Raw genomic sequence first — 19320 nt, forward strand, 5'->3', positions numbered from 1 at the left:
ATTGGGCGTGCAAAATTATTCAGCCCCTTTACATTCAGTGCAGCAAACTCTCTCCAGAAGTTCAGTGAGGATCTCTGAATGATCCAATGTTGACCTAAATGACTAATGATGATAAATACAATCCATCTGTGTGTAATCAAGTCTCCGTATAAATGTACCTGCACTGTGATAGTCTCAGAGGTCCGTTAAAAGCGCAGAGAGCATCATGAAGAACAAGGAACACACCAGGCAGGTCCGAGATACTGTTGTGAAGAAGTTTAAAGCCGGATTTGGTTACAAAAATATTTCCCAAGCTTTAAACATCCAAAGGAGCACTGTGCAGGCGATAATATTGAAATGGAAGGAGTATCAGACCACTGCAAATCTACCAAGAACTGGCCGTCCTTCTAAACTTTCAGCTCATACAAGGAGAAGACTGATCAGAGATGCAGCCAAGAGGCCCATGATCACTCTGGATGAACTGCAGAGATCTACAGCTGAGGTGGGAGACTCTGTCCATAGGACAACAATCAGTCGTATATTGCACAAATCTGGCCTTTATGGAAGAGTGGCAAGAAGAAAGCCATTTCTTAAAGATATCCATAAAAAGTGTTGTTTAAAGTTTGCCACAAGCCACCTGGGAGACACACCAAACATGTGGAAGAAGGTGCTCTGGTCAGATGAAACCAAAATTGAACTTTTTGGCAACAATGCAAAACGTTATTGTTTGGCGTAAAAGCAACACAGCTCATCACCCTGAACACACCATCCCCACTGTCAAACATGGTGGTGGCAGCATCATGGTTTGGTCCTGCTTTTTTTCAGCAGGGACAGGGAAGATGGTTAAAATTGATGGGAAGATGGATGGAGCCAAATACAGGACCATTCTGGAAGAAAACCTGATGGAGTCTGCAAAAGACCTGAGACATGGACGGAGATTTGTCTTCCAACAAGACAATGATCCAAAACATAAAGCAAAATCTACAATGGAATGGTTTAGAAATAAACATATCCAGGTGTTAGAATGGCCAAGTCAAAGTCCAGACCTGAATCCAATCGAGAATCTGTGGAAAGAACTGAAAACTGCTGTTCACAAATGCTCTCCATCCAACCTCAATGAACTCGAGCTGTTTTGCAAGGAGGAATGGGAAAAAATGTCAGTCTTTCGATGTGCAAAACTGATAGAGACATACCCCAAGCGACTTACAGCTGTAATCGCAGCAAAAGGTGGCGCTACAAAGTATTAACTTAAGGGGGCTGAATAATTTTGCACGCCCAATTTTTCAGTTTTTGATTTGTTAAAAAAGTTCGAAATATCCAATAAATGTCGTTCCACTTCATGATTGTGTCCCACTTGTTGTTGATTCTTCACAAAAAAATACAGTTTTATATCTTTATGTTTGAAGCCTGAAATGTGGCAAAAGGTCGCAAAGTTCAAGGGGGCCGAATACTTTCGCAAGGCACTGTATGTTGCATTTATATTTTTGTTCAGAGTACATACTAATAAGGTGGCTGGTTTACTGGATATCATTCTACATTATAGGCCAGGGATGCTGGTGGCTCCATGGTGATCCACACATTTGGGGCTTATTATGGTCTGTCCATCTCATGGATGCTGTACCGGCCCAACCTGGACCAGAGCAAGCATCGGATTGGCTCCGTCTATCATTCAGACGTCTTTGCCATGATCGGTGAGGCTGAGCCATAATGGTTGACACTTTTCACTTTTCACATTTGCCATACTCATATTGGTGAAACTGTATCAACATTGATCCATTCCTGCCCCATAGGAACCCTGTTCCTGTGGATGTTCTGGCCTAGTTTTAACTCGGCCATCTCGGACCACGGGGATGGGCAGCATAGAGCAGCCATCAACACCTACCTGTCCCTGGCCGCCACTGTCCTCACCTCCATAGCCATCTCCAGTCTCTCCCAGAAGACCGGCAAGCTGGACATGGTAATGTAATGGACCCACATGGTGTGCATTACATACATTAGCCCGGTCCCAGATCTGTTTGTGCTGTCCTGCCAACTCCTATGATCATACTGTACCTACTAACTTTTATCATGTACTGCATCTCCACTCAAGCTATTGGCCAACTCCTTTGTTCCAGGTTCACATCCAGAACGCCACACTGGCCGGGGGAGTTGCCGTGGGAACGGCAGCGGAGTTCATGCTAATGCCTTATGGGTCTCTGATTGTAGGATTCTGCTGTGGCATCATCTCCACTCTGGGCTACATTTATATCACGGTAATGTAGAATATGGAGTCACATCAGTTTCATTCATGAATTTTCTGTCTGCAACATTTCACTAAATGTGCTTACTGAATGCAGTGAAGGAGTGTAGTGGCTATTCGCTAGTATAATTGGGACTAGTTAGTGGCTTATGACTAGGCTACTCCTATTTGATTAGTGGTCATGTAGCTAGCTATGTGTCTTTGTCCCCTCAGCCATTCATGGAGAAATATCTGAAGATCCATGACACGTGTGGCATCCACAACCTCCACGCCATGCCTGGGGTCATAGGGGGCATTGTGGGCGCCATCACTGCTGCAGCCGCCAGTGCAGACGTCTATGGCAAGGAGGGGTGAGTTCACAGGTTACAACTGTATGCCCAATGAATGGCCTGTTATTATTTCAGTCTGCACCAGTTTTAGGCCTAATTGGTAGCTTGAAGGTGGTGAACTGTAATTATTATGCATATGCAGTAGTGGCACAGAAGATGGGCAACAAGAATACTGCGGCAATGAAAAGAATGTCTGCTCAGTTGTTGCCGCTTCTAAATGTGATGTTTTCCTTAGACTTACTCATATAGAGTAACAATATTGTTTTTTAAATAGGTTGATAAACACGTTCGACTTTCATGGGAAATGGAAAGATATGATGCCGACCCAGCAGGGAGGACACCAGGCAGCAGGGCTCTGTGTTGCCCTCTGCTTTGGAATCGGAGGAGGAATCATTGTTGGTGAGAGTGGTGTCCCGATTAGTGTGTGTGTGTGTGTGTGTGTGTGTGTGTGTGTGTGTGTGTGTGTGTGTGTGTGTGTGTGTGTGTGTGTGTGTGTGTGTGTGTGCGTGCGTGCGTGCGTGCGTGCGTGCGTGCGTGTGTGTGTTTTCATGAGAACATGTTACAAGATAGCTGCCAAGTTACTGTGGTATTGTAGTATTGTTTGGCTGGGGTTGAATAATTTCTACATGTACTCAGTCGTGTACTTAATGTTGGTGAGATGTTGTGTTTGTCCCCAGGCTGTATCCTGAGGTTACCGATCTGGGGTGATGCTCCTGATAACAGCTGCTTTGATGATGACATCTACTGGGAGGTGAGATACTGAACTAAACCATTAGTCTAAATAGCACGAAGACTGTGAAGCCATATTGGAGCTATTTTTCTGAAGGTGATTTCTTAGTTTTTCAGTAATATTGTACCCTTTTTATTTTAACTGATTTATGTTATTGTTAAAGGGAAGTGTATGTTTCTGTCACCCCTGTCACCTAAAAAACAGTGTTTCCCTCACACTGTCACGTCCTACATGGAATGGCCAATACCAGTATTTAGCTATTAGCTTGTCTCCAGTCCAATAAGGGTTGTTTATTGTTATGTCTAAATGATCTTTGGTTTGAAGAGGCTGAGGAAGGAAATGGTAGTGGAAACTATGTTTACCTCTTCTTTTACATGATATTGGAAGTTCTAATAAAAAAATGTTTCTATAATGATGATGATTTCTGCCCCCAGTTACCTGAGGATGAAGAGAACAATCCACCTATCGTGGAGTACAATAACCACATGCGGAACAAGGCCGTGTAAGTAGCAGATTTGTGCAACAGTGTGATTATGGTTTTAAAATAGTATTTATAATATATTTTTTAAGGTTTATGTTTCTTACACCTCATGGTACAGCATGAGAACTGCTTTGGTTCTCATAAGATGTGTTATGTCAAGTATCATCAAGATGGCAGCAGTGTATGCCCTCCGCTAGTTCAAACAATCCATGTTTGGGCCCACACAATACTGTGAGTATCGCCTCAAATGTGTGGAGACAGCATGGCACCATCGCCTCCTTTGAAATGCTGTGGGTGGTTTCAGTGTCCTACCCAGATAGGGGTGCTCCATAGCTCTGCACGGGTGCTTTCTGAAAGTGACCTCTGAAAGTGACCTTAAAGTTACACAGTAGCTGTTGTGCTTGGTCTGAAAATGTCAATAATCCTGCTTTTAGAATAAGGGATTTTTTATTTATTTAGGAGGTATTTGTCTATTTGATGTAAAACAATATAGAAAATAAAAAGGAAACAACTTTTTATTCCATTTAAGTGAAGCAATTTGAAAATAGAAAGAGTGTACTGGTCATAATTTATGAATTAGCTGGCTGAGGCCTTGACATGATATCGCGTTGGAGAAGCTGTGCAGCCTATATATTTACTTTAATTTGATGGTTGATGTTTAAATATGTGTTTAGGGGTTTCAGGTATCAGTGTGTATCAGTTTCACACAAAGGTTGTAACCTTAATGTAACCTTTGTCTTTTACAGAACAGAATCAAATATATCTTTGGAGCGGAGACAGAACTGACGCTAGAGCCTGATGTCATCTCCCCCCTACACTTTCAACTAATGGTCCTATCCTACACTGACTCCTGCTGGACAGAAACCAGTCATCTCCTCTTCACCACTCTTTATACTGTTCTGTTCATGGAATTTATAGAAACACATAAAATTGATGGTGGCATGTTTTATCACCAGTCAGGCATATGTCAAATCACAAGCAGACTCTTAATCATTCATATTAACTGTAAAATAGGCTACTGTACGTGACTGTACACTGTCTTTATACAGCCCACACCTCCGGTGATGATGGTGCTCCAATAATTATTGCAGTTATCAGAATTAGTGGAGATTCTGTCCTTTTTGACAGGTATACTGTATGCCATGTTTTGTTTGTTTGTTTATGTTTTTTTAGGTCCCATTGCTGGGGAGTTTCATTGGGGGGGGCCAAGGGGGGACCAAGAACCGTTCATGGGTGGCAATGGGAAATCAGCAAATTGGCTTCAACTATGATGTATTGAATAGCTGTTTCAAATGGTCATTTTTGTCTGCCCTAATCTATTTAAATAAAACAATAATTCACAAAAAAACTTTACTTGTCTTCTAGCACTGACTTTGCTGATAATTACTTTATAATTATAGATTTTTTTAAAACCTAAACGTTCCAACTCTGCACTTCATTCAACTGACAGCTGGGATCCACTATCCACGAAGGGTGTGATGAAACAACGGAAGCACCATTCATTTTCAACGGAGGAAAAAAAGTGGGCAGATGGACCGCTGGGTAATGCGAGCATGCATGGGCAAGGGAGAGTGAACAGAGTTGGATTTAAGTTGGGGAAAGTTTAACTTTATGCAAATACTTTGCGATATCGATTGACCAATCGAAGCTCCGTATAGTTTCCAGCCACTACTGGATTGGCTGTTGATTCTAGCACTACCTAGCATTTTTGCTAGCACACAAATGAGGGCGAAGCTAGCGTGGCTATTTCAATTATCATTGTATTGTGGATCACGGCCATGAGAGAGAAGTTGCACTGTTCACTGCAGCTGTTCGATCCTCTCTCCATAGTCCTAAAGCCAGCCAGCCAAGCAAACAGCCTTCAAGCCCGCTCTAAGGCGTCCACATGGTCCTAAGCCCGCCCGCGAATGGTCTAACAGTGTTACACTATACTAAACAAAAATATAAATGCAACATGCAACAATTTCAAATATTTTACTGAAAAGGTAAGGTAGAAAAAAGGTTGGGGCGTGGATCAGAAAACCAGTCAGTATCTGTTGTGACCACCATTTGATCAGGCTGTTGATTGTGGCCTGTGGAATCTTGTCCCACTCCTCTTTAATGGCTGTGTGAAGTTGCTGGATATTGCCAGGAATTGGAACACGCTGTCGTACACGCCGATGCAATTGTGTTAGTTGTCCGTAGCTTATGTCTGCCCATACCATAACCCCACCAGCCCCATGGGGCACTCTGTTCACAATGTTGACATCAGCAAACTGCTTGCCCACACGACTCCATACAAGTGCTCTGTGGTTTTGAAGCCAGTTGGACGTACTGCCAAATTCTCTAAAACTATGACTTATGGTAGAGAAATTAACATTCAATGGTCTGGCAACAGCTCTGGTGGATATTCCTGCAGTCAACATGCCAATTGCACACTTCCTCAAATCTGTGGTAATGTGTTGTTTGACAAAACTGCACATTTTAGAGTGGCTATTTTTTGCCCCCACCAAAAGGTGCACCTGTGTAATGATCATGCTGTTTAATCAGCTTCTTGATATGTCACACCTGTTAGGTGGATGGATTATCTTGGCAGAGGAGAAATGCTCACTAACATGGACGTAAACAAATTTGTGCACTACATCTGAGAGAAATAAGCTTTTTGTGCTTATGGAACATACACATGCTTATTGCCCACATGGAGCAATCCAAACAAAAGACAATGAACAACAAGCACGTATATCCTACCAACGGGAAATTAAAAACTGTAATATCTTATGTTTCACCGAGTCGTGGCTGAACGATGACATGAATAACATACAGCTGGCAGGTTATTCACTATATCGGCAGGATAGAACAGCAGCCTCTGGTAAGACAAGGAGTGGCGGTCTTTGTATATTTGTAAACAACAGCTGGTGCACGATATCTAGGGAAGTCTCAAGGTTTTGCTTGCCTCTACCAGCTGCATACCACAATATCTACCGAGAGAGTTTTCATCTTTATTCTTCATAGCTGTCTATTTACCACCACAAACCGATGCTGGCACTAAGACCGCACTCAATGAGCTCTATACAGCCATAAGCAAACAGGAAAATGCTCATCCAGAGGCGGCGCTCCTAGTGGCCCGAGGACTTTAATGCAGGGAAACTTAAATCCGCTTTACCTAATTTCTACCAGCATGTTAAGTGCGCAACCAGAGGGAAAAAAACTCAAAACCATCTTTTACTCCACACACAGAAACTCATACAAAGCTCTCCCTCACCCTCCATTTGGTAAATCTGACCATAATTCTATCCCCCTGATTCCTACTTACAAGCGAAAATTAAAGCAGGAAGCACCAGTGACTCGGTCAATAAAAAAGTGTTTTGCTAGCACAGACTGGAATATGTTCTGGGATTCCTCCGATGGCATTGAGGAGTACACCACATCAGTCACTGGCTTCATCAATAAGTGCATCTATGACGTCGTCCACACAGTGACTGTACGTACATACCCCAACCAGAAGCCATGGATTACAGGCAACATCCGCACTGAGCTAAAGGGTAGAGCTGCTGCTTTAAAGGAGTGGAACTCCGACATGGAAGCTTATAAGAAATCCCGCTATGCCCTCCGGCAAACCATCAAACAGGCAAATCGTCAATACAGGACTAAGATCGACTACTACACCGGCTCGGATGCTCGTCGGATTCGGCAGGGCTTGCAAACTGTTACAGACTACAAAGGGAAGTACAGCCGAGAGCTGGGCAGTGACACGAGCCTACCAGACAAGCTAAATTATTTCTATGTTCGCTTTGAGGCAAGTATCACTGAAATATGCATGAGAGCATCAGCTGTTCCAGACGACTGTATGATCACACTCACCGCAGCCGATGTGAATAAGCCCTTTTAACAAGTCAACATTCACAAGGTACCAGGATGTGTACTCCGAGCATGCGCTGCCCAACTGGCAAGTGTCTTCACTGACATTTTCAACCTCTCCCTGTCTGAGTCTGTAATACCAACATGTTTCAAGCAGACTACCATAGTCCCTGTGCCCAAGAACACTAAGGTAACCTGCCTAAATGACTACCAACCAGTAGCACTCATGTCTGTAGCCATGAAGTGCTTTGAAAGAATGGCCATGGCTCACATCAACACCGTTATCCGAGAAACCCCAGACCCACTCCAATTTGCATACCGCCCCATGAGAACCCCAGATGATGCAATCTCTCGTGCACTCCACACTGCCCTTTTACACATGTACAAAAGGAACACCTATGTGAGAATGCTATTCATTGACTACAGCTCAGCGTTCAACACCATAGTGCCCTCAAAGCTCATCACTAAGCTAAGGATCCTGGGACTAAACACCTCCCTCTGCAACTGGATCCTGGACTTCATGATGGGCCGCCCCCAGGTGGTAAGGGTAGGTAACAACACATCCGCCATGCTGATTCTCAACACGGGGGCCCCTCATGGGTGCGTGCTAAGTCCCCTCCTGTACTCCCTGTTCACTCAGGACTACACGACCAGGCACGACTCCAACACAAAATTAAATCAAAATTTTATTGATCACATACACATGCTTAGCAGATGTTATTGTGAGTGTTGGGAAATGCTTATGCTTCTAGATCCGACAGTGCTGCAGTATGTAACAGGTAATATCTAACAATTCCACAACAAAACCTAATACACACAATCTAGTGAAGGAATGGGATAAGAATATATAAATATAAAATATATGGATGCAATAGATAGTGTAGTATAGTGACAGAGCGGCTAAGATGCAATAGATAGTATAGACTAGATAGTGTAGGATACAGTATACAGTATGTACAAATTAAATAAGTAATGCGAGATGGCATTTATTAAAGTGTCCAATGATATCAAGTCTGTAGGTAAGCAGCCACCTCTCTGTGCTAGTGATGGCTGTTTAACAATCTGATGGCCTTGAGATAGAAGCTGTTTTTCAATCTCTCTGTCCCAGCTTTGATGCACCTGTACTGACCTCGCCTTCTTTTTCCCCCCTTTTTTTGGTTGAATTTTACCCCTTTTTCTCCCCAATTTTGTGGTATCCAATTGTTTTTAGTAGCTACTATCTTGTCTCATTGCTACAACTCCCGTACAGGCTCGGGAGAGATGAAGGTTGAAAGTCATGCGTCCTCCAATACACAACCCAACCAAGCCACACTGCTTCTTAACACAGTGCGCATCCAACCCGGAAACCAGCCGCACCAATGTGTCGGAGGAAACACCGTGCACCTGGCAACCACAGGAGTCCCTGGTGTGCGATGAGACAAGGATATCCCTACCGGCCAAGCCCTCCCTAACCCGGACGACACTGGGCCAATTGTGCGTCGTCACACGGACCTCCCGGTCGCGGCCGGTTGCAACAGAGCCTGGGCGCGAACCCAGAGTCTCTGGTGGCACAGCTGGCGCTGCAGTACAGCGCCCTTAACCACTGCACCACCCGGGAGGCCCTGACCTTGCCTTCTAGATGGAAGTGGGGTGAATAGGCAGTGGCTCGGGTGGTTATTGTCCTTGATGATATTTTTTCCTTCCTGTGACATCAGGTGTTGTAGATGCCCTGGAAGGCAGGTAGTTTGCCCCTGGTGATGCGTTGTGCAGAACGCACCACCCTCTGGAGAGCTCTGCGGTTGTGGGCGGTGCAGTTGTCGTACCAGGCATTGATACAGTCCGACAGGGTGCTCTCGATTGTGCACCTGTAAAAGTTAGTGAGGGTTTTCGGTGACAAGCCCTCACCTCCTCCCTGAAGAGGCGCTGTTGCACCTTCTTCACCACATTGTCTCTGTATGGGTGGACCATTTCAGTTTGTCCGTGATGTGTACGCCGAGGAACTTAAAACTTTCCACCTTCTCCGCTACTGTACCGTCAACGTGGATAGGGGGCGGCTCCCTCTGCTGTTTCCTGAAGTCCACGATCATCTCCCTTGTTTTGTTGACTTTGAGTGAGAGGTTATTTTCCTGACACCACACTCTGAGGGCCCTCACCTCCTCCCTGCAGGCTGTCTCATCGTTGTTGGTAATCAAGCCCACTACTGTTGTGTCATCTGCAAACTTGATGATTGAGTTGGAGGCGTGCATGGCCACGCAGTCATGGGTAAACAGGGAGTACAGGAGGGGGCTGAGAACACACCTTTGTGGGGCCTCAGTGTTGAGGATCAGCGGAGTGGAGATGTTGTTTCCTACCTTCACTACCTGGGGGTGGCCAGGAAGTCCAGGACCCAGTTGCACAGGGCAGGGTCAAGACCCAGGGACTCAAGCTTAATGATGAGTTTTGAGGGTACTATGTTGTTGAATGCTGAGCTGTAGTCAATGAACAGCATTCTTACGTAGGTATTCCTCTTGTCCAGATGGGATAGGGCAGTGTGCAGTGTGATGGCGATTGCATTGTCTGTGGACCTATTGGGGTGGTAAGCAAATTGAAGTGGGTCTAGGGTGACAGGTAAGGTGTAGGTGGTATAATCCTTAGCTAGTCTCTCAAAGCACTTCATGATGACAGAAGTGAGTGCTAAAGGGCGATAGTAATTTAGTTCAGTTACCTTGGCTTTCTTGGGAACAGGAACAATGGTGGACACCTTGAAGCATGTGGGGACAGCAGACTGGGATAGGGATTGAATATGTCCGTAAACACAGCAGCCAGCTGGTCTGCACATGCTCTGAAGATGCGGCTAGGGATACCATCTGGGCCGACAGCCTTGCGAGGGTTAACACGTTTAAATGTTTTACTCACGTCGTCCATGGAGAAGGCGAGCCCACAGTCTTTGGTACCAAGCCACGTCGGTGGCACTGTATTGTCCTCAAAGCATGTAAATAAGTTGTTAAATTTGTCTGGAAGCAAGACGTCAACATCCACGACAGGGCTGGTTTTCTTTTTGTAATCCGTGATTTTCTGTAGACCCTGCCAAATATGTCTTGGGTTTGAGCCGTTGAATTGCGACTTCACTTTGTCTCTGCACTGATACTTTGCTTGTTTGATTGCCTTACGGAGGGATAACTACACTGTTTGTATTCGGCCATATTTCCAGTTGCCTTGTAATGACTAAATGCAGTGATACGTGCTTTCAGTTTTGCGCGAATGCTGCCGTCAATCCACACTTTCTGGTTAGGGAAGTCACAGAGGGTCAATAGTCACAGAGGGTACAACATCTCCTATACAGTTAACCCACTGTTCCGTCATTGAAAATAAGAATTTGTTCTTAACTGACTTGCCTAGTTAAATAAAGGTAAAATAAAAAACTTGCTCACCGAGTCAGCGTATACGTCAATGTTGTTCTCTGAGGCTACCCGGAACATATCCCAGTCCATGTGATCAAAGCAATCTTGAAGGGTGGAATCCAATTGGTCATACCAGTGTTGGATAGACCTAAGCACGGGCGCTTCCTGTTTTAGTTTCTGCCTATAGGAGGGGATCAACAAGATGGAGTCATGTTCAGATTTGCCAAAAGGAGGGCGGGGAAGGGCCTTGTATGCATCGCGGAATTTAGAGTAGCAATGGTCGAGCGTGTTACTCGCTCGTGTACTGCAATTGATATGCTGATAGAATTTAGGTAGCCTTGTTCTCAAATTAGCTTTGTTAAAATCCCCAGCTACAATAAATGCATCCTCAGGATATATCTTTTCCAGTTTGCATAAAGTCCAGTGAAGGTCCTTGATGGCCGTCTTGGTATCCGCTTGCGGGGGGATATACATGGCTGTGACGATAACCAAGGAGAGTTCTCTTGGCAGATAATACGATCGGCATTGTATTGTGAGGAATTCTAGGTCAGGTGAGTCGCTAATCATGAAACATACACCTCCGCCCTTCTCCTTAATGGAGAGATGTTTATTCCTGTCGGCGTGACGCACTGAAAATCCCATTGGCTGTACTGACTCCAACAGCATATCCCAAGCTAACCATGTTTCCGTAAAACAGAGTATGTTACAATCCCGGATATCTCTTTGCGAAAGCATCTCTTGCCCTGATTTCGTTGACTTTGTTAACAGGGGACTGGACATTAGCGAGTAATATACTCGGAAGCGGTGGGTGGTGTGCACGCATCTGAAGGCTCACTGGAAGACCACTCCAGCACCCTCTCCTCCAGCGGCGTTGTTTTTGGGTCGGCCTCTAAAATCAGTTCAAAAGCCCTGAATTTTGCAGACAAATGATCCGCTTTGGGAAAGTCGTATTCCTGGTCATTGTGCTGGTAAGTTGACGTCTCTCTGATATCGAGTAGTCCTTCCCGGCTGTATGTAATAACACTTGAGGTTTTCTGGGCTAACGTTGTAAGAAATAATATATAAAAAAACAAAATACTGTACTGTTTCCTATTGTTATTTTACTGGTGCTCTTTAATTATTTTTTACTTTTATTTATTTTTTGTTGTTGTTGGGCATGCAGCGTATGTCCACCGCTAGTGCAAACAATCCATGTTTGGGTCCACCCAGTACTGTGAATATTGCCTCAAATAAGTGGAAATAGCATGGCACCATCACCTCTTACCTTGTTCTTTCAGAGTTTTTGAGATGCTGAATTGGAAAGGCACGTGTGTTGGAAAGTTGAACTGGAAAGTTCATCTGTCCTGTGTTGATAGGGGTGTTCCATATTTCTGGATGGGTGCTTTCTGACAGTGACCTTTCTGACAGTGAAAATGACTATGATACTGCTTTTAGAATAGGGGATTTTCATGACAGTGTCTGGGAGGTAAAAAGCATTTGCCATTTGTGAGAGGAGGATTTTGTCTATTTAGGAGGTATTTGTCTATGTGATGTTTAACAATATAGAAAAAGAACAGGAACCAACTTTCAATTCCATTTAAGTGAAGCAATAGAAAGTGCACTGGTCAGAATTTATGAATAAACTGTCTGGCTGAGGCCTTGATATGATGAAACCACATTGGAGAAAATGTGTAGTCAATATATTTACTTGAATTCGATGGTTGACATTTAAATATGTGTTTAGGGGTTTCAGGTATCAGTGTGTATCAGTTTCACACATAGAAGTTGTAACCTTAATGTAACCTTTGTCTTTCACAGAACGGAATCAAATTTCTCTGTGGAACAGTCAGAACTGACGCTAGAGCCTGATGTCATCTCCCCCTTCACGTTCAACTAATTGACTTATCCTGCACTGACTCCTGCTGGACATAAACCAGCCTCCTGCTCTTCACCACTCTTTATGGGGTTCTGTTCCATGGAATTTATAGTTCATTTGTACTACTTTAGATGGAATCACAACAAGAACTTCCTAAGAAACACTGACACTTGTTATATTTGTTTAATGAAATCACATTTGATTTCTGGTTCATTCTAATATGTACTTTATAAAGCATTTAATTAAATCTACCCATTTGAACAACTTCATCACTAGAAGTGTTTGATGAGACTATTATTGTAGTCTAGTAGGTCTACTGTGTAGTCTACTACGTTCTTTTTAAACCACTCCAAACAAGAAGCTCCCTCACAGGAAAAATAAAGTTATTCTATCTATGATTTCATTTTGCATGTCTGCTGCTTTGTTGAAAACAATGGGAACTTTTACATTGAGAATGTGAAGACAACTGTATGTCACTCAGTTGTGTATTTGAATGATTCTTATGTTTAAAAATCAGTGATTTGTTTTAAACAATGTTAGTTATATACCACAAATATGGATATTTGTACTGTTACGGAACTGACTAGCTTTCCTACTGTTAACACTATAAGTCTAGGGCTTCTAGGCTAGCCTAATGGTTCTGCAACCTGAATGAATTTGTGAATAAATGTGAGAAGTAAGCGTAGGCAACCAGTTGTTGAATGTTCATGTGCCCAGGGAGACAGTGACCTTATTTTAGGTCCAGGACCAGCTCTGTCTTGACTCCTTTCGGTCCGCGAGCCCAAGCAGATTATTAGGTTCATATAGTGAAGGAAACAAATACTGTATACTGTATACAAAAAGGAAACTACAAACAGGCATGCCCAAACTAAAGATTCACCACCAAAACGAACTGTTACAGAACCGACTAGTTTCCTATCTGAGGGAATGGTCTTGATGCCATCTGCTTTGATGATGAGATCTACTGGGATGTGATACTGTACTAAACCATTAAAGGCTAAATGCATTAATATCATGAAGACTGCAAAGTCATTTTGGAACTATCTTTCTGAAGGTAATTTCTTAGCTTTTTTTAGTTGAGAGAATTTAAATCAAAATATTTTTTTTATTTAACCAGGCAAGTCAGTTAAGAACACATTGTTATTTTCAATGACAGCCTGGGAACAGTGGGTTAACTGCCTGTTCAGGGGCAGAATGACAGATTTGTACCTTGTCAGCTCAGGGGTTTGAACTCACAACATTCCGGTTACTAGTCCAACACTCTAACCAATAGGCTACGCTGCCGCTCCATACACTTTTTATTTTAACTGATTTATGTTATTGTTAAAGGGAAGTGTATGTTTCTGTCACCCCTGTCACCTAAAAAAACGTGTTTCCCTCATACTGTCACGTCCTACATGGAATGGCCAATACCAGTATTTAGCTATTAGCTTGTCTCCAGTCCAATAAGGGTTGTTTATTGTTATGTCTAAATGATCTTTGGTTTGAAGAGGCTGAGGAAGGAAATGGTAGTGGAAACTATGTTTACCTCTTCTTTTACATGATATTGGAAGTTCTAATAAAAATGTTTCTATAATGATGATGATTTCTGCCCCCAGTTACCTGAGGATGAAGAGAACAATCCACCTATCGTGGAGTACAATAACCACATGCGGAGCAATGCCGTGTAAGTAGCAGATTTGTGCAACAGTGTGATTATGGAGGTTGGATTGTAAGGTTTATGTTTCTTACACCTCATGGTACAGCATGAGAACTGCTTTGGTTCTCATAAGATGTGTTATGTCAAGTATCATCAAGATGGCAGCAGACCACTGGTATAGCCTCTGATAGTGCAAACAATCTATGTTTGGGCCCACACAATACTGTGAATATTGCCTCAAATGTGTGGAGACAGCATGGCACCATCACCCTTACCTTGTTCTTTCTGAGTTTTTTAAATGCTGAATTGGAAAAGTGTGTATGTGTGCATGTGTGGTGTGCAGTGACGTACCGCACTGCACACACAGGGGAAAAAAGCACATTTGAGGAAAACAGCAAATTTCCTGCAATTTTACACATTTTGCCATGGGACAGAGGGAAAAGGTTGCATTTGTTTAGCTAATTTCCTGCTATGGCTTACGACGTGTTCATATACTATCTTTTAGGATGGGGGGCAAAGCTTGTGGACCCCCCGAACTGCGGGGGTGTGTGGTACGCCAAATGTGTGTTTGTGTGTTGGATCAAATCAAATCAAATCGAATTTATTTATATAGCCCTTCGTACATCAGCTGATATCTCAAAGTGCTGTACAGAAACCCAGACTAAAAGCCCAAACAGCAAGCAATGCAGGTGTAGAAGCACGGTGGCTAGGAAAAACTCCCTAGAAAAGCCAAAACCTTTAAGGCTCTTCGATACTGCACGGCACTGTCTTTCCAAGCTAGTCAGAAGACTTCCAGTTTGGTGTGGCGCCATTTCCGTTCCAATTTTCTGGAAGCTTGTGTCAGGATTTGGCCAGGGTTGTTCCGGTTTTTGGTCACTAGATGCCCCCATTGTGCCTTTTGACCTTTTGTTTTCCCTTGATCCCCATTATTATTTGCACCTGTGCCTCGTTTCCCCTGATTGTATTTAAACCCTTTGTTTTCCTCTGTTCTTTGCTCTGTGTTTGTATGTTAGCACCCAGCCCTAGTACTCTGAGAACTCTTGTTGATCCCGGTGGACTCTCTTGTGGAATTCTGTTTTTTGTTCTTGTTTGTTTTTTGAGTATCTTTTGAGGCTTTTTGTGCTATACCTTCCACCTTGTGGATTTACCTTTTTTGTCTTGGAGGATTACCTTTGTTCTTGTAGGATTCCTTTTGAGGTTGTGGAGTTACATGTTTTCCTGAAGAACTTCACTTTTTACTTCATTAAATACACCGTCTCAAGTACTGCTGTGTCTGCCTCATCTTCTGGGTTCTGACGACTATTCGTGGCTCAGTTGGTTAAGTGACAGTTTCTCACTCCGGAGACCCGGGTTCGTAACCGGGTCCTCACAGCTTGCTTCAGAGCTCGGGTATTTTCTGTATACCAGGGAGCTAGTTTCTTATGAGAAATGTTTTTCGTTTTTAGGGGTGCAACTGCATCTAGGGTATTGCGCAAGTTTAAATCGAGATCCTCAGTTAGGTGGTTAAATGATTTTTGTCCTCTGGCGTCCTTGGGTAGACAGAGGGAGTCTGGAAGGACATCAAGGAATCTTTGTGTTGTCTGTGAATTTATAGCACTTCTTTTGATGTTCCTTGGTTGGGGTCTGAGCAGATTATTTGTTGCAATTGCAAACGTAATAAAATGGTGGTCCGATAGTCCAGGATTATGAGGAAAAACATAGAGATCCACAACATTTATTCCATGGGACAAAACTAGGTCCAGAGTATGACTGTGACAGTGAGTAGGTCCAGAGACATGTTGGACAAAACCCACTGAGTCGATGATGGCTCCGAAAGCCTTTTGGAGTGGGTCTGTGGACTTTTCCAAGTGAATATTAAAGTCATCAAAAATTAGAATATTATCTGCTATGACTACAAGGTCCGATAGGAATTCAGGGAACTCAATGAGGAACGCTGTATATGGCCCAGGAGGCATGTAAACAGTAGCTATAAAAAGTGATTGAGTCGGCTGCATAGATTTCATGACTAGAAGCTCAAAAGACGAAAACGTCTTTTTTTTTTGTGTAAATTGAAATTTGCTATCGTAAATGTTAGCAACACCTTTGCGGGATGCACGGGGGATATGGTCACTAGTGTAGCCAGGAGCTGAGGCCTCATTTAACACAGTAAATTCATCAGGCTTAAGCCATGTTTCAGTCAGGCCAATCACATCAAGATTATGATCAGTGATTAGTTCATTGACTATAATTGCCTTTGAAGTAAGGGATCTAACATTAAGTAGCCCTAATTTGAGATGTGAGGTATCATGATCTCTTTCAATAATGACAGGAATGAAGGGGGTCTTTATCCTAGTGAGATTGCTAAGGCGAACACCACCATGTTTAGTTTTGCCCAACCTAGGTCGAGGCACAGACATGGTCTCAATGGGGATAGCTACGCTGACTGTGCTAGTGGCAGACTCCACTATGCTGTCAGGCTGGCTAACAGCCTGCTGCCTGGCCTGCACCCTATTTCATTGTGGAGCTAGAGGAGTTAGAGCCCTATCTATGTTGGATAGGCTACGTGCTCTGTCTTAAAGTTAATCGGTTCTGTGTTGATAGGGGTGTTCCATAGCTCTGGACGGGTGCTTTCTTAAAGTGACCTTGAAGTTATAGAAAATGCATTTGATGTGTGTGAGAGGAGGATTTTGTCTATTTAGGAGGTATCTGTCTATTTGATGTTTAACAATATAGAAAAAGAATAGGAACCAACTTTCAATTCCATTTAAGTGAAGCAATTTGAAAATAAAAAGAGTGTACTCGTCAGAATATTTTAATTAATAAACTGTCTGGTTGAGGCCTTGATATGATGAAACCAAGTTGGAGAAGATGTGTAGCCGATATATTTACTTGAATTCGATGGTTGACGTTTAAATATGTGTTTAGGGGTTTCAGGTATCAGTGTGTATCAGTTTCAGCACATAAAAATTGTAACCTTAATGTAACCTTTGTCTTTTACAGAACGGAATCAAATTTCTCTGTGGAACAGTCAGAACTGACGCTAGAGCCTGATGTCATCTCCCCCCTCCCTACACGTTCAACAGATGAGCCTATCCTACACTGACATCTGCTGGACAGAAACCACTTCTCTCTTCCTCATCACCGTAGACTGCTCTGTTCATGGAATTTATAGTACATTTTTACTACTTCATTTTATGAAATCACATTGTAGCCACATGTAACCTGTTTGTTCTAAATATGTTATTTCTGGTTCATTCTAATCTCTACGTTATAAAGCATTTTATTAATTCTACCCATTTGTGCAACCTAGTCACAAAAGTGTTTGATGAGACTATTATTGTAGTCTAGTAGGTCTACTGTGTAGTCTACTACGTTATTTTTAAACCACTCCAAACAAGAAGCTCCCTCACAGGAAAAATAAAGTTATTCTATCTATGATTTCATTTTGCATGTCTGCTGCTATGTTGAAAACAATTAAACATATTACATTGAGAATGTGAAGGCAATATACACTGTATGTCAATCATGAATGATCCACATATTAAAAGAACTGTCATATTTGTTATACACCATTTAAGTTATATACCACAAATGTGGGTATTGGTACTCCTTTTGTTTAGCTGCTGTAATCAAGTGCCTTTTTAATTTAATGATGAAATATTGCATTCAACAGAATGTGACATTTGAACAAATAATAACACTTTGCAGTAGGTGTATCTCCCTCAACTCAAACTCAACTCATAACCAAGCATTTGGACTTCACCTCGTCCAAGACACAAAATACGTTACTTCTACCCTCTCACCCCAATATGTCACCATTTATTTCACATATGAAAATCACTACCCAAATACCCCGGATGTTCTGGTTTGTCCTCCTCATTTAGCTCTAAATAGATGGCTTTGACCCTACACTGAAAAAAATGCATGATCTTAAATATTTTTTTTTAGCTCTTAAGGTTACTTGGAGAACTCTTGCCCGATAAGGAACCTTTGACTTAAGTGTGGGGTTATTGATGTGAATCTACGGTTCATGAGAATTCTTAAAATGTTATTGAAATGCATGGAAGCTGTTTCATAGCACACAGCAAATTGGCCAGCATTAACTAGTGTTTATTTTTCAGTGTTATATTTCTAGTGTTGACTCAGCGGTTAAATGAACACTGTAACAAGTTAAATTAAAATAACCCTAGTTTTATTGTTATTAACCAGAGTTGAACCAAAACCACGGCCATCATTATTATATTTCCAAACATGCTCTATTAAGGGTTGAATTTTTTAATTGTTTGTTTCAGTATAAGTTTTTGCATGTAAATTTATTGACTAAGTAATCTAATGCTACTCAAATATAAATAACATACATTTTTCTAAACTATTCCAATCTGTTACTTGGATTTATTGCACCCTTTACTGAAATGGTTGTTCCAGATTACATGCATTAGGTAATCTCATATCTTTGTCTTCACAACCCTATCAGTCATTCTGAATGCTGGTTGCAGGTGAATTAAAATATCAAATGTTGAATATCCCTATTCTGGCTGGATTCCAGTAAGAATTACACATCATTTTGCAAACAATCATGTGACTTGCAAGCCTGATGTGGCCTGTAAACTATGCATTTGAGACCACTGTATTTGGGTATAACTAGTAGTGATGTTAAATTTCATACCGGAGCAGTTAACTTCAAAACAGTGCAACGATGCCTATAACATTTTAATCAGAAGCACGTGATCAATGACTTCCAAAGCTGATTGGTTTGGCAATGGTTTCACTAGAAGACAAAAAGGCACCTAATCAAAAATAATTTGGCTGTTCTACATTCTTTTGACCGGCAAGTGCCACTAGTTTACACTGTGTTGATCAAAGCCTTGAGTGATCAAAGCATTGAGTAATCAA

The 19320-nt window shown here is 42.4% G+C and overlaps 1 protein-coding gene across 2 annotated transcripts in view; it reads left to right on the top strand.

Annotated features, from left to right (window-relative positions):
* Positions 1 to 17865, top strand: part of LOC118395783 (ammonium transporter Rh type C 1-like) — a 33279-nt gene extending 15414 nt beyond the window's left edge. Inside the window, exons 4-11 of one of the 2 annotated variants that reach the window (XM_052465980.1) lie at positions 1523 to 1670; positions 1770 to 1936; positions 2094 to 2231; positions 2432 to 2568; positions 2822 to 2946; positions 3225 to 3298; positions 14408 to 14475; positions 17428 to 17865. In XM_052465980.1, the coding sequence (XP_052321940.1) occupies positions 1523 to 1670; positions 1770 to 1936; positions 2094 to 2231; positions 2432 to 2568; positions 2822 to 2946; positions 3225 to 3298; positions 14408 to 14475; positions 17428 to 17530 (960 nt within the window). In that variant the 3' untranslated portion in view covers positions 17531 to 17865. Of the gene's footprint in view, positions 1 to 1522; positions 1671 to 1769; positions 1937 to 2093; positions 2232 to 2431; positions 2569 to 2821; positions 2947 to 3224; positions 3299 to 3711; positions 3780 to 4504; positions 5107 to 14407; positions 14476 to 17427 lie in introns of those variants that run through there. The other variant, XM_035789707.2, reaches the window with a different exon arrangement.
* The last annotated feature ends 1455 nt before the right edge of the window (positions 17866 to 19320 follow it).

The sequence above is a fragment of the Oncorhynchus keta genome, chromosome 17 (assembly GCF_023373465.1).
Source record: "Oncorhynchus keta strain PuntledgeMale-10-30-2019 chromosome 17, Oket_V2, whole genome shotgun sequence".
In the NCBI taxonomy this organism is placed as follows: Eukaryota; Metazoa; Chordata; class Actinopteri; order Salmoniformes; family Salmonidae; genus Oncorhynchus; species Oncorhynchus keta.